Source organism: Macaca mulatta, chromosome 7 (assembly GCF_049350105.2).
Source record: "Macaca mulatta isolate MMU2019108-1 chromosome 7, T2T-MMU8v2.0, whole genome shotgun sequence".
Classification (NCBI taxonomy): Eukaryota; Metazoa; Chordata; class Mammalia; order Primates; family Cercopithecidae; genus Macaca; species Macaca mulatta.
The window spans coordinates 163,239,860-163,252,306 of NC_133412.1; the positions used below are offsets into that span (position 1 = coordinate 163,239,860).

General features: G+C 40.6%; 1 protein-coding gene across 3 annotated transcripts in view; it reads left to right on the forward strand.

Moving 5' to 3' along the window:
* TDP1 (tyrosyl-DNA phosphodiesterase 1) overlaps positions 1 to 12,447 on the forward strand; it is a 92,955-nt gene that overhangs the window by 25,117 nt on the left and 55,391 nt on the right. For all 3 annotated transcript variants that reach the window (XM_028850203.2, XM_015144309.3, NM_001257779.1), the window contains 3 exon segments: positions 5,663 to 5,755; positions 9,649 to 9,816; positions 10,270 to 10,348. In XM_028850203.2, coding sequence (XP_028706036.2) covers positions 5,663 to 5,755; positions 9,649 to 9,816; positions 10,270 to 10,348 — 340 coding nt within the window.

Here is a 12,447-nt window from a genome sequence, read left to right on the forward strand (position 1 = left end):
AAACCGGATTCAGCAACACATCAAAAAGCTTATCCGCCATGATCAAGTGGGCTTCATCCCTGGGATGCAAGGCTGGTTCAACATTCGCAAATCAATAAACATAATCCAGCATATAAACAGAACCAAAGACAAGAACCACATGATTATCTCAATAGATGCAGAAAAGGCTTTTGACAAAATTCAACAGCCCTTCATGCTAAAAACGCTCAATAAATTCGGTATTGATGGAACGTACCTCAAAATAATAAGAGCTATTTATGACAAACCCACAGCCAATATCATACTGAATGGGCAAAAACTGGAAACATTCCCTTTGAAAACTGGCACAAGACAGGGATGCCCTCTCTCACCACTCCTATTCAACATAGTGTTGGAAGTTCTGGCTAGGGCAATTAGGCAAAATAAAGAAATCAAGGGTATTCAGTTAGGAAAAGAAGAAGTCAAATTGTCCCTGTTTGCAGATGACATGATTGTATATTTAGAAAACCCTATTATCTCAGCCCAAAATCTCCTTAAGCTGATAAGCAACTTCAGCAAAGTCTCAGGATACAAAATTAATGTGCAAAAATCACAAGCATTCTTATACACTAGTAACAGACAAACAGAGAGCCAAATCAGGAATGAACTTCCATTCACAATTGCTTCAAAGAGAATAAAATACCTAGGAATCCAACTTACAAGGGATGTAAAGGACCTCTTCAAGGAGAACTACAAACCACTGCTCAGTGAAATAAAAGAGGACACAAACAAATGGAAGAACATACCATGCTCATGGATAGGAAGAATCAATATCGTGAAAATGGCCATACTGCCCAAGGTAATTTATAGATTCAATGCCATCCCCATCAAGCTACCAATGAGTTTCTTCACAGAATTGGAAAAAACTGCTTTAAAGTTCATATGGAACCAAAAAAGAGCCCGCATCTCCAAGACAATCCTAAGTCAAAAGAACAAAGCTGGAGGCATCACGCTACCTGACTTCAAACTATACTACAAGGCTACAGTAACCAAAACAGCATGGTACTGGTACCAAAACAGAGATATAGACCAATGGAACAGAACAGAGTCCTCAGAAATAATACCACACATCTACAGCCATCTGATCTTTGACAAACCTGAGAGAAACAAGAAATGGGGAAAGGATTCCCTATTTAATAAATGGTGCTGGGAAAATTGGCTAGCCATAAGTAGAAAGCTGAAACTGGATCCTTTCCTTACTCCTTATACGAAAATTAATTCAAGATGGATTAGAGACTTAAATGTTAGACCTAATACCATAAAAATCCTAGAGGAAAACCTAGGTAGTACCATTCAGGACATAGGCATGGGCAAAGACTTCATGTCTAAAACACCAAAAGCAACGGCAGCAAAAGCCAAAATTGACAAATGGGATCTCATTAAACTAAAGAGCTTCTGCACAGCAAAAGAAACTACCATCAGAGTGAACAGGCAACCTACAGAATGGGAGAAAATTTTTGCAATCTACTCGTCTGACAAAGGGCTAATATCCAGAACCTACAAAGAACTCCAACAAATTTACAAGAAAAAAACAACCCCATCAAAAAGTGGGCAAAGGATATGAACAGACATTTCTCAAAAGAAGACATTCATACAGCCAACAGACACATGAAAAAATGCTCATCATCAGTGGCCATCAGAGAAATGCAAATCAAAACCACAATGAGATACCATCTCACACCAGTTAGAATGGCGATCATTAAAAAGTCAGGAAACAACAGGTGCTGGAGAGGATGTGGAGAAATAGGAACACTTTTACACTGTTGGTGGGATTGTAAACTAGTTCAACCATTATGGAAAACAGTATGGCGATTCCTCAAGGATCTAGAACTAGATGTACCATATGAGCCAGCCATCCCATTACTGGGTATATACCCAAAGGATTATAAATTATGCTGCTATAAAGACACATGCACACGTATGTTTATTGAAGCACTATTCACAATAGCAAAGACTTGGAATCAACCCAAATGTCCATCAGTGACAGACTGGATTAAGAAAATGTGGCACATATACACCATGGAATACTATGCAGCCATAAAAAAGGATGAGTTTGTGTCCTTTGTAGGGACATGGATACAGCTGGAAACCATCATTCTTAGCAAACTATCACAAGAACAGAAAACCAAACACCGCATGTTCTCACTCATAGGTGGGAACTGAACAATGAGATCACTTGGACTCAGGAAGGGGAACATCACACACCGGGGCCTATCATAGGGAGGGGGGAGGGGGGAGGGATTGCATTGGGAGTTATACCTGATGTAAATGACGAGTTGATGGGTGCAGCACAACAACATGGCACAAGTATACATATGTAACAAACCTGCACATTATGCACATGTACCCTACAACTTAAAGTATAATAATAATAAATAAATTTTAAAAAAATTAAAAAAAATTTTTTTTTTGAGACAGTCTCGCTCTGTTGCCCAGGCTAGAGTACAATGGCGCAATCTCGGCTCACTACAACCTCCGCCTCCTAGGTTCTAGCAATTCTTCTGCCTTAGCCTCCGAGTTGCTGGGACTACAGACGCGTGCCACTGCGTCCAGCTAATTTTTGTATTTTTAGTAGAGATGGGGTTTCACCATGTTGGCCAGGCTGGTCTCAAACTCTTGACCTCAGGTGATCCACCTCGGCCTCCCAAGGTGCCAGGATTACAGGCGTGAGCCACCGCACCTAACCTATTTTTAAAATGTTTTAGGAATTAAATACTTATTATGTTCTTGACACAGCTCAAGAGAGTATAGAGTTTTTATTCTTATGGCTTTTTCTTTGGTGAGAGAAGCAAACAAACATGTGAATTAGAAAAGGAGAGTCACCTTCCAGATCATAGTGATGGAGTATAAACTACATTCCCCACCTCACAGGGTAGAGCTAGAAACAGTGAACAAGGCAGTCTTTGAGACTGTATACACTTTGGCACACAAGCCCCGTTCTGTCCAGTTTCGGTTGGATGCCATGCAATCCTGTGGTCTGTCTCTCAGTGTTTTAGAATGGGAAAGCTCTTTGGAGGTTTCCTCTAGAGCTTTCTAGAGGAGCAGAGTTAATTCTTATGGCTCCAAGAATCGATAGAGGGGAAAGAGAAAGCCAAAGCAGCTGAATGTCAAATATCCAGATCCAGGCAGTAGCTAGTGGCAGACCACAGGATGGGCAAGACATGCTTCTTTCCACTAAGATCTATAGCCAGGCCCCCACCATGCATCATTCAGTCCTCTTTCCCACCAAGGCCATGTCTTCCCCCACCTTGCCTACCCCTGTATCAGTAGCATGAAGTGTTCACCGTTGCAGCCACCAGCCCTGTGAAGCCATGTGTGGTGAAAGTGCCCTGGCATCGGGCATATGTGATCCCAACAAGCTCTTCTGCTGGCCCAGTTTGTGACCTTGGATAATCCCTGTTAAATGTCCAGACATAGATTCCACAATTGTAGAATGAGAATAACTCCTTCTCTGGATTGCTGTGAAGATTGGTGTGATAACATACGACAGAGCTTCTAGGATGGCACCTGGCAGAGAGGTGCTTGCCATATGTTAGTTCTCTTCCCCCTTTGCAGAAATAGCTGTGTATTTGGGTTGGGTCCCTTTTGCTGCCCTACAGCTTAGCAGACAATATGGCAGGTCAGCATTCTTCAAGGGAGATCTCATTCCTCGCCCTTTCCTATCCATTTTTAATTGTGACCTTATTAACACTACCATTTTGTCTATGAAAAGATGAATATGGCTACTCTCAAGTTCATAATTCTGTTTGATAGCATTCATTGACATTAGTGTGTGATTTGCCTGATAATCGATGTCTTGACTAATGGAAATATTTGTAAACCTTCTATCATGAATCCATAACTGACTTATTCTTAATTACAATCAGCTGCTGATTTGGCAACTGTGTATGTAAATTTGCCCAGATTTCAGGGAGTACATTTCACAAATGGAAAGAAGATGGCTCAGCAGCTGTCATTTCTCCAGCTTTGCATTAATTTACTGTTTGCCAGCTTGGGTTAATTTCTCGTTTTGGCAAGAGCTAAATATCTCATTCTCTTTTCTGTCCTCATATCCTTTTTCTTATCTTTTTATGATAATTTCATCCTGCCCAGATAGTATTCGTGTTGTTTATTTGGAGAGAGCCGGTGGTTCAGTTTTTTTTCCCATGTGTGAATTGAGTTTCATCAGTAAGTATTAAGTAGCATTTTGGCCTCAATAGAAATGATAAAATAAGTCAGGACAGAGTTATAGCCGTGAGAATGACACTTTAGTTGGAGAGAGAGAACTTAGATTCCTGAAATATTGAAATAATCCTATTGAAAACAACAGGGAGATAAAAATCATCCATTATTAGATTAGAAAATAAAGCTGTGTACCGAAGGAATAATAGGAATGTACAGGTGAGAGTGTTTCACATTTAACAAAATTTTTTTTTTTTTTTTTGAGACAGAGTTTCATTCTTTTACCCAGGCTGGAGTGCAGTGGTGCAGTCTTGGCTCACTGCAACCTCTGCCTCCCAGGTTCAAGTGATTCTCCTGCCTCAGCCTCCTTAGTAGCTGTGATTACAGGTGCCCACCACCACACCTGGCTAATTTTTATATTTTTAGTAGAGATGGGGTTTCGCCATGTTGGCCAGTCTGGTCTCAAACTCCTAACCTCAGGTGATCTGCCAGCCTCAGCCTCCCAAAGTGCTGGGATTACAGCCGTGAGCCACCATGCCTGGTAGCAAAATGTATTTTTGCATTTCATTCACAACAGCCGTGAAGTGGGGTTGATCCTTAGACATACAAGTGGAAAACTGAGGCTTAGGGACATTGAATGGCTTACCTAGGGTCAAAGGGCTTCTAAATGACAAAGTCTGGAGGTCAGGTCTTCAGACTTCATATGGAAAGCTTTTATCTGTATCCTATTCCCTCTCTCTCACTGCAATTAAAATAAGAGAAATGTGTTCGATTAGAGGTCTGGGGAGGTCACATGGAAAAAGAGTGGACCCAACTAGGTCTGATTTGGGTTGATGAAGAATAGGCAAGACTTACCCCAAGCCCAGATAACACACTTGACAAGTGTGGCATCTATGGATACAAAAAACCACTAATGGTAATGAAGCATCTTTTAAACTTCTTAAAATTTCAACTCATAATAAGAAATACACTTTACATTTCAGTGTATTATGCACTAACATAACTTTGTGCCAAAACAAAATTTCATGAACCAGTAATTAAATATATACAGTATACCAATTTATGCTATTTTAGTTGTTTAAAAAATGCCAGCCATGATGCAGCAAGAGGTTGTTGACCATGCTTTGAATCTCAGACACCAGACGATAAGGTTCCCATGGTGCCTAGTAGTAACAGGTGATGCTGAATAGATAATAAGGGGCTAGGCTGCAGGGATGTGAAGTGCCAGGACTGGCCAGGTAGACAGAATGGGGTGAAAGTTCTTTTACCACCAAATACTCAACCTTTTTGAAAGGTTTTCAACCTATCACTCAGGCAGACTTTCATCATGGTAATGTATAGAAGGGGAAATTATTAAATGTTAAGTTTGGGTAATATGAGAGTTTAAAAAAATTCCTTTAGTTATATATTACATTTGCATTGGAAAGTATTACATATTTTGAAAGTACTGTTAATGCTTTTTGATCCTTTGCTGTTTTTAAAGGAAAATGATGCTGCTGCTCTATGAAGAAGGCCTCCGGGTTGTCATACACACCTCCAACCTCATCCATGCTGACTGGCACCAGAAAACTCAAGGGTTCGTAGGGGCCTGCTCACTTCCTGGCAGTGTGTGTGCTGAGAAAGGTCAAAAGCCGGAACATTCGCTTTATTCTTTTTTCTATTTTTTTTAATTGTAAAAATAACACACATGGCCTAGAAAAGGAGTTGTATGCAGAAAGAGTTACTGTATTCTTTTACTACCTGCCCTATTCTCACTTCTTGGAGTAACCAGTGTTAACAGGAGCATCATCATCCACAGCTACCTCTATGGTACATGTAAACATACATTACTATTTACACACAGTAGTGTCTTCCTAGTTTTTAGAGAAGTGGCATCATATACACTCTACAGATAAGTAGAGGCAACAGCACATGCAGAGGATCTGAGGCAGAAAAGGGGTTACAGAATGAAAGATCTGAACCCATTGTTTTCCCAGTAGGATTTACCAGATAGCTTTTGTGATTTCTCCTTGCTCGTGTACTCACCTGTATTTTTGCTTGCCGCTTCCCAAACAGGAATCAAAGGAAAAGTTAGGGTAGGGCCTGGTCATGTTAATAGTGTGCTAAATATTTCCCCACTCCCCTAGTTGGTGTGTTTTCTTTGAAACAAATTTAAGCTGGTGTCTTTTTAGAGCCTTTAGTGTGTGAATAAAGTTGTGAATCTCCAAGAGAAGAATTGAATATGAAAGCTTTTCTGAACTTTATAAACTACTAACCCTCTGTACTTGGTGCACATATGCTAGATCCAGGTTTTGATCCCCTTTTCAAGAGGGGTTTGCTTTTTAAAAGGGATTTTTAGGGATTTGCTCAAATCAAGTTCAGCTATTCTTGATTATGACTAACTTTAATTTTCTTCTATTGAAGCCATTTTGCACATCTATTCCTGTCTTAGAGAAGAGCTGGTTAACAAACAGCCTTCTGTGTTGGGAGAAACTCGGACGTTTGTCTAGCATCATATCTGGGTTCACGTTTTCTCTGTCATCCTCCTCTGCCTCACCTTGCCCCATATCATTGCCTAGCTTGGGCTAGAACTCCTAATTGGAGTGTATTACGTTTAGCTAAGCTCTGCTAGCCCAGGTTACATCGTTGTTTGTTTGTTTGAGACGGTCTCACTCTGTCACCCGGGTTAGAATGCTGTGATATGATCACGGCTCACTGCAACCTCAACCTCCTGGGCCCAGGTGATCCTCCCACCTCAGCCTTCTGGGTAACGGGGACTGCAGGCATGCACCACCACACCTGGCTAACTTTCTGTATTTTTTGTAGAGACAAGGTTTTGCCTAGTTGCCCAGGCTGGTCTCGAACTTCTGGGCTCAAGCGATCCACCCGCCTCAGCCTCCCAAAGTGCTGAGATTATAGGTGTGAACCACTGTGCCCGGCCCCAAATTACATCTTAGTGTGAGCTAAAATAACTTTCCAGCTTCCTTCAACAGGTCTTGCTTCAACCTGAGTGCGCTGCGCAGGACAAATGTAATCTCTTTCCCTTAAGGCAGTCCTTCAGAGTTTGAAAGGGAGTCTTGTCTGTGAGCCTCACATCTCTTGTTCCCTCCCCACTCCCTTGCCCCACCATAGCATGTGGCTTTGAGCCCCCTAGCCGTAATTCCTGGTAGTTTTTCTATAAACACGTTACAGTTTTTCAGTATCCCACTTAAAATACGCTTTTCAGAATGAAGTGTGGCTCTGACTGGTCCAGGGTTGAGGGGATAGCTGCTCTGTCTCTAAGTCGCAGCTGTAGCACTTTCTTGATCTACTAAATTTATGGTTAACTATGCCTTTGATACCCCAAGAGCTTCTAAGCCAGCTCTCCTGAGCTGCCAGATTGGGTGTGGAGATTCATGTAGCCCTAACAAAAGGAAATGAGATTAATGTAGCTTGTTCCCATGAAACAATAATTAATGTTACTAAAGGGATTTCTCAAGTTAGCGCTCAGCCTCACATGGTTCCAAGAATCCCACCCTGGGCCTCCAGCTCGTTCTGAAGTTGGAAGCTTAGCTTACAGGCAGTAGTACCTTTTTGGGATTCTCTGGGGTGGTTGCTAGGAGGGAAGAGGCAGAGGTAAGGGCTTGGGTGTTCCTTTTATTTAAAAAAATATTTTTTAATTTAAAATTTTAGAAAACTTACTGACTAGGTAGGAACGGTTCAAAACTCAGAAAGTACCAAGACTGTGAAATCTTCCTCTAGCAGCCATCCTCGTGTGGGATCCTATTATTTCATGCTTGGTCTATATTCTACTCTCTAATACTTTGCATTTCATGTTGTTTAGGGTAATTTTAAAACTTTTGAAAGCAGTTTTTATGTATAATCTCACTTCATAATTGGTCCGTGGTTCTGCTAATCCCCTTCAGCTGCCGGATGGTTCACCTGTTGATTTCTCACTTTCAAAATTAGAACGAGAGTTGCATTCAAAGCTCACAGTAAAAAAATAAAATAAAATTATTTGGCTCATTATAATAATTTTCTCATCTTATTTTGTGACGTGTTAAAAATGCCTCATATCTCATCATCTTAGTTTAGAAAGTCATTTGTCCTCTTTCTCATCCTGAACTCACCTGTGAGTGAATCTCTGATCCCGGGGGAGCCTCACTCACGTGGAAACTTTGAGGTGTTATTGCAAGGGGGAGGTCCTCCACATCTATCCAGCCCAACCTGGTCATTTTACACATGGAGGCAAAGGCCCAGAGAAGTCACAGGGCTTACCCAAAATGGTATAGTCAGCTAGCCAATCTGGGTCCAGAAGCTGGGCTCCAGCCCTCGTCACACCATGCTACCTCCTGTGCTAAGTGCCTCCCCAGGGTGGGAAGCAGGGGTATGAAGTGCCCCTTGCTAGAAACTTGCAGAAGATGCGCTGCCAAGAGTCTTTGCAGTTCTGGATGACTTCTGCCCTGTTGGCCTGCATCTTACCAGTCTCCTTCAGGGGCTGCCAGGCGAAAGAGAAATTAGGCAGTTTCTCTTTCAGCTTAATAGATAGAACCCAGGGTGGGGAAAAGGGGAGTAGCCACAGAAGGGGAAAAATGTAACACCTGATACTTTTGACTGCTCCTGGAAGTCATTGCTTTGCAACAGCCCAGTGAGGCAGCCCTGTTAACCCCACTTTTTTGCATTTGAAGAACCTGAAGCACAAAAGGTTTGAAGCCATTTTAGTAATCTACTGTGAAGCAGTTTGTAGAAGGATTGGGATTAGATATGGTTGTTTTCTATTTACGGATATAATGTAGAAGTTTTGGCAAAGAGCACTGTTTTCCTCTGGGGAAAAAGAATGAAATGAAAGATGTCTATTATGCTTCTTCAGTGAATTAAGTGTTTGAAAGTTTGAGGTTATTGTAATGTCACTGAATGTGATACTTAATCCAGGCACCAGGAAGTATAAGACATAAAAATATGCTGCTATAGCACCTACATTATGAAAATGGGTTTGTTGATTGAAAATAGATTTTTCACATACACTTTTGGTATAGATAACACAATTCTTATTTCACATTTGGCTGAAGAGCTGCCTTGGTGCAGACAAGGGCAAATTCTTGCTGGGATTACCACTAGTAGCATGAATTTGCTCTAACTGTTAAGAGTAGAATTCTTAACTCTTACCATCAAGTCTTAGAAAGCAATATATAGGTGCAGAGGTAATAGGAGGAATAAGGAAGGTTTGGCGAGTGAGAGGGAGCGTGGAGGGATGTGGGTTGGAAGAAGTGAGCAGAGCCCAGGTCTTACTGAATCTTAAATTCATGGCAAGGCATTCAGGAATAATTCTGAATGTGATGGGAAGCCATTGGAGTAGTGTGCTCACATTTATGTTTTGTGTTTCCTAAAATTACTTACCATGTGGAGACACCGAGAATTCACCTCTTTCTTAGAATGAAGGCATAATCGATACAGAGATCATTGTCATCAGTTGTGTGCCTGACTGTTAAAGGTTATTTTTTTTAATTCCAGAATATGGTTGAGCCCCTTATACCCACGAATTGTTGATGGAACCCACAAATCTGGAGAGTCGACAACACATTTTAAAGCTGATCTCATCAGTTACTTGATGGCTTATAATGCCCCTTCTCTCAAGGAGTGGATAGATACCATCCACGAGCACGATCTCTCCGAAACGAAGTATGTGCCAACTTACCAATTTGGGGCGCTTATGATAGGTTCATACCTTGCGAGCCTCATGAGGTCTGGAATGCAGGGGCCTGGAAAGATATGGGGTGAAATCTAGCCAAGCTTCAGGACGTGATGAGGGGATGAACAGATTCTATCACATCTGTATCTCGTGGTTCTCAGGCATGAAAGTGACAGCCAGTGAATCTTCATGTTTACCTTAGCCTCCCACTGGGGTACTCTCACAATTATTGAGTTCTTTGTCTGATACTTTACATCTTGTAGGTGTTCCATCATTAGTTGATTTGCTTGAAAAATGAATTTGAGAGTCAATTCAAGAAAATGGGTTGGCTCTTGGATCATTTCTTGATTATATTAGTTTTCATGTGTATTTTGTCTTTTTTTTTTTTTTGGTGCCCAAAGCACATCACTATGTTTTATAACTTGTGTTTTTATGTCTTTTAGTGTTTATCTTATTGGTTCAACCCCAGGACGCTTTCAAGGAAGTCAAAAAGATAATTGGGGACATTTTAGACTTAGGAAGGTAACAGAACTTTTACTATTTTAACATTTTTTAAAAATTTAATGTATATTCTTTCTTTTAAAATAATTTTATATTTTGATGCAGCTTCACAATATTTCTGCACAATTCTGGGCAAATAGGTACTTGATAAATTGATAATTATAGTTCTTAGTAATTACTGCTTTTTAATGTGTTTTGCCTCTTTTATAGCTATAGGCTATTAATGGCATAAATATACTCTAGTTTTTATTTGTAATAAAGATAGAGGCTTCCTATTCATACACATATTATAGCTTTTGATTATTCAGCCTATCAAGTTTTAAGATATAAATTCAACAAACAGAAAATGTTGAGTAAAGACTACAACTGAGCTATATTTTGATTATTAAACCAGTACCCTTAATAAAACTAATTACAAAAATAATACTTGCTGCTGATATGAAAATACACAAAGAAAGGTCATAAAATAAAATAAGTTGAAGATTAAAGTTTTTTTCATCTCTTTTTAGGTGGTTTACTGACCTTAATAAATTCCCTGGCCAGGCGTGGTGGCTCATGTCTGTAATCCCAGCATTTTGGGAGGCTGAGACAGGCAGATCACAGCCCGTCAGGAGTTTGAGACCAGCCTAGCCAACGTGGTGAAACCCCGTCTCCACTAAAAATACAAAAATTAGCCGGGCATGGTGGCGAGCACCTGTAATCCCAGCTACTCGGGAGGCCGAGGCAGGAGAATCACTTGAACCCAGGAGGCGGAGATTGCAGTGAGCTGAGACTGCGCCATTGCACTCCAGCCTGGGCGATAAGAGCGAGACTCCGTCTCAAAAAAATAAATAAGTTCCCTAAAGTGACTTTCTTTAAAGCCTTAACCTCTTATTCTGTAAACTATTTAAAATGTAAGAATTTTCCCTTGATTAATGAAACTTTTTATTTTAATTTCCTTTTGTGAAATGAGATCACAACTTAAAGCAGGCAGGATCTTGTGAAGACATCTTTTATGTCTTGGCCTAGAGAGGAAGTTGAGCACATTGGCCTGTGCCCAGCCTTGGAGGCAGGTATCCATAGCTGGGTTCAAACCCTACTTTGTTATCTACAAGCCATGTGACCTTGACTTGTTCCTTAACATACATCACTTGTCATCTATGAAGTGGACATAATAATAGTACTTCCCTCTGGTGATTGTGAGGGTTAAATGAAATGATGAATATAAAACAGTACAGGGTACATGGTAAGTCTTCAGTACACATACACGGTTGTTTGTGGCCTAATGTCTAATGGTTTAGATAGGCTAGATAATAGCACGTATTGTGTGTGATCACCATCTGATACTGAAAGTTCAACTATATGTTAAAGAGTTTTCAAACCACTTTTTACACGCAGTTGCTTATGTTGCGCCACAGCTTTCTTCCAGGAAGGCAGGCTGGTGATTAGGTGCCTGTTTCCACTGAAGTGTAAATCTAAGCCCGAGACTTGTCCAGGATAGGGTGGCCCTTCAGGGGCTGAGCACTGCAATAGAAACTGGGTGTTGTAAGTTGTCAGTTCAGCTCTCTTCCCTACACCATGATGTACCCAAGGTGGACATGGAAACTTTGGGCTTTTTGGGAAGTGTATGTGTAAGTATTAATGCCTAAGCTGTGTTAAGGAAAATAATACATATTAAACAACACATCAGTCAGAATATGAGCTACAGTTTATTTTTCTGCTCTCTCCAGCCCTCTAGGTAGGCATTCAGCACATATTTAAGTGGATAAGGTTTCCAAATATTTTCTGAATTGTTTCTGCAGCTTTGCATAATTACCAAAGCAGGAAATGCAGATCAGTCTTCTGCAGTGTTTTAGCTGGTATGTGTATGTAAATATTCTCTTTTATGTTTAGACCATCACAGCTGCCTGGAGCTCAAGTGTTAAACTATGAATGTTAAACCTCTTTCAAATGATAGGAGTCAAAATATGTAATCCTTCTAGGTATGGTTTAAATGTCAGTAGCAAAAAACTCACTTTGTTTCCTCTGCTGTCACACTACAACAGTCAACACAGAAAACTGTGACCAAATATGTGTGGGGTTTTCCTCATACACAAAGCAGGGGACACCAGCTGGGTGTCCTCTAGTTCACTTCAATTCTT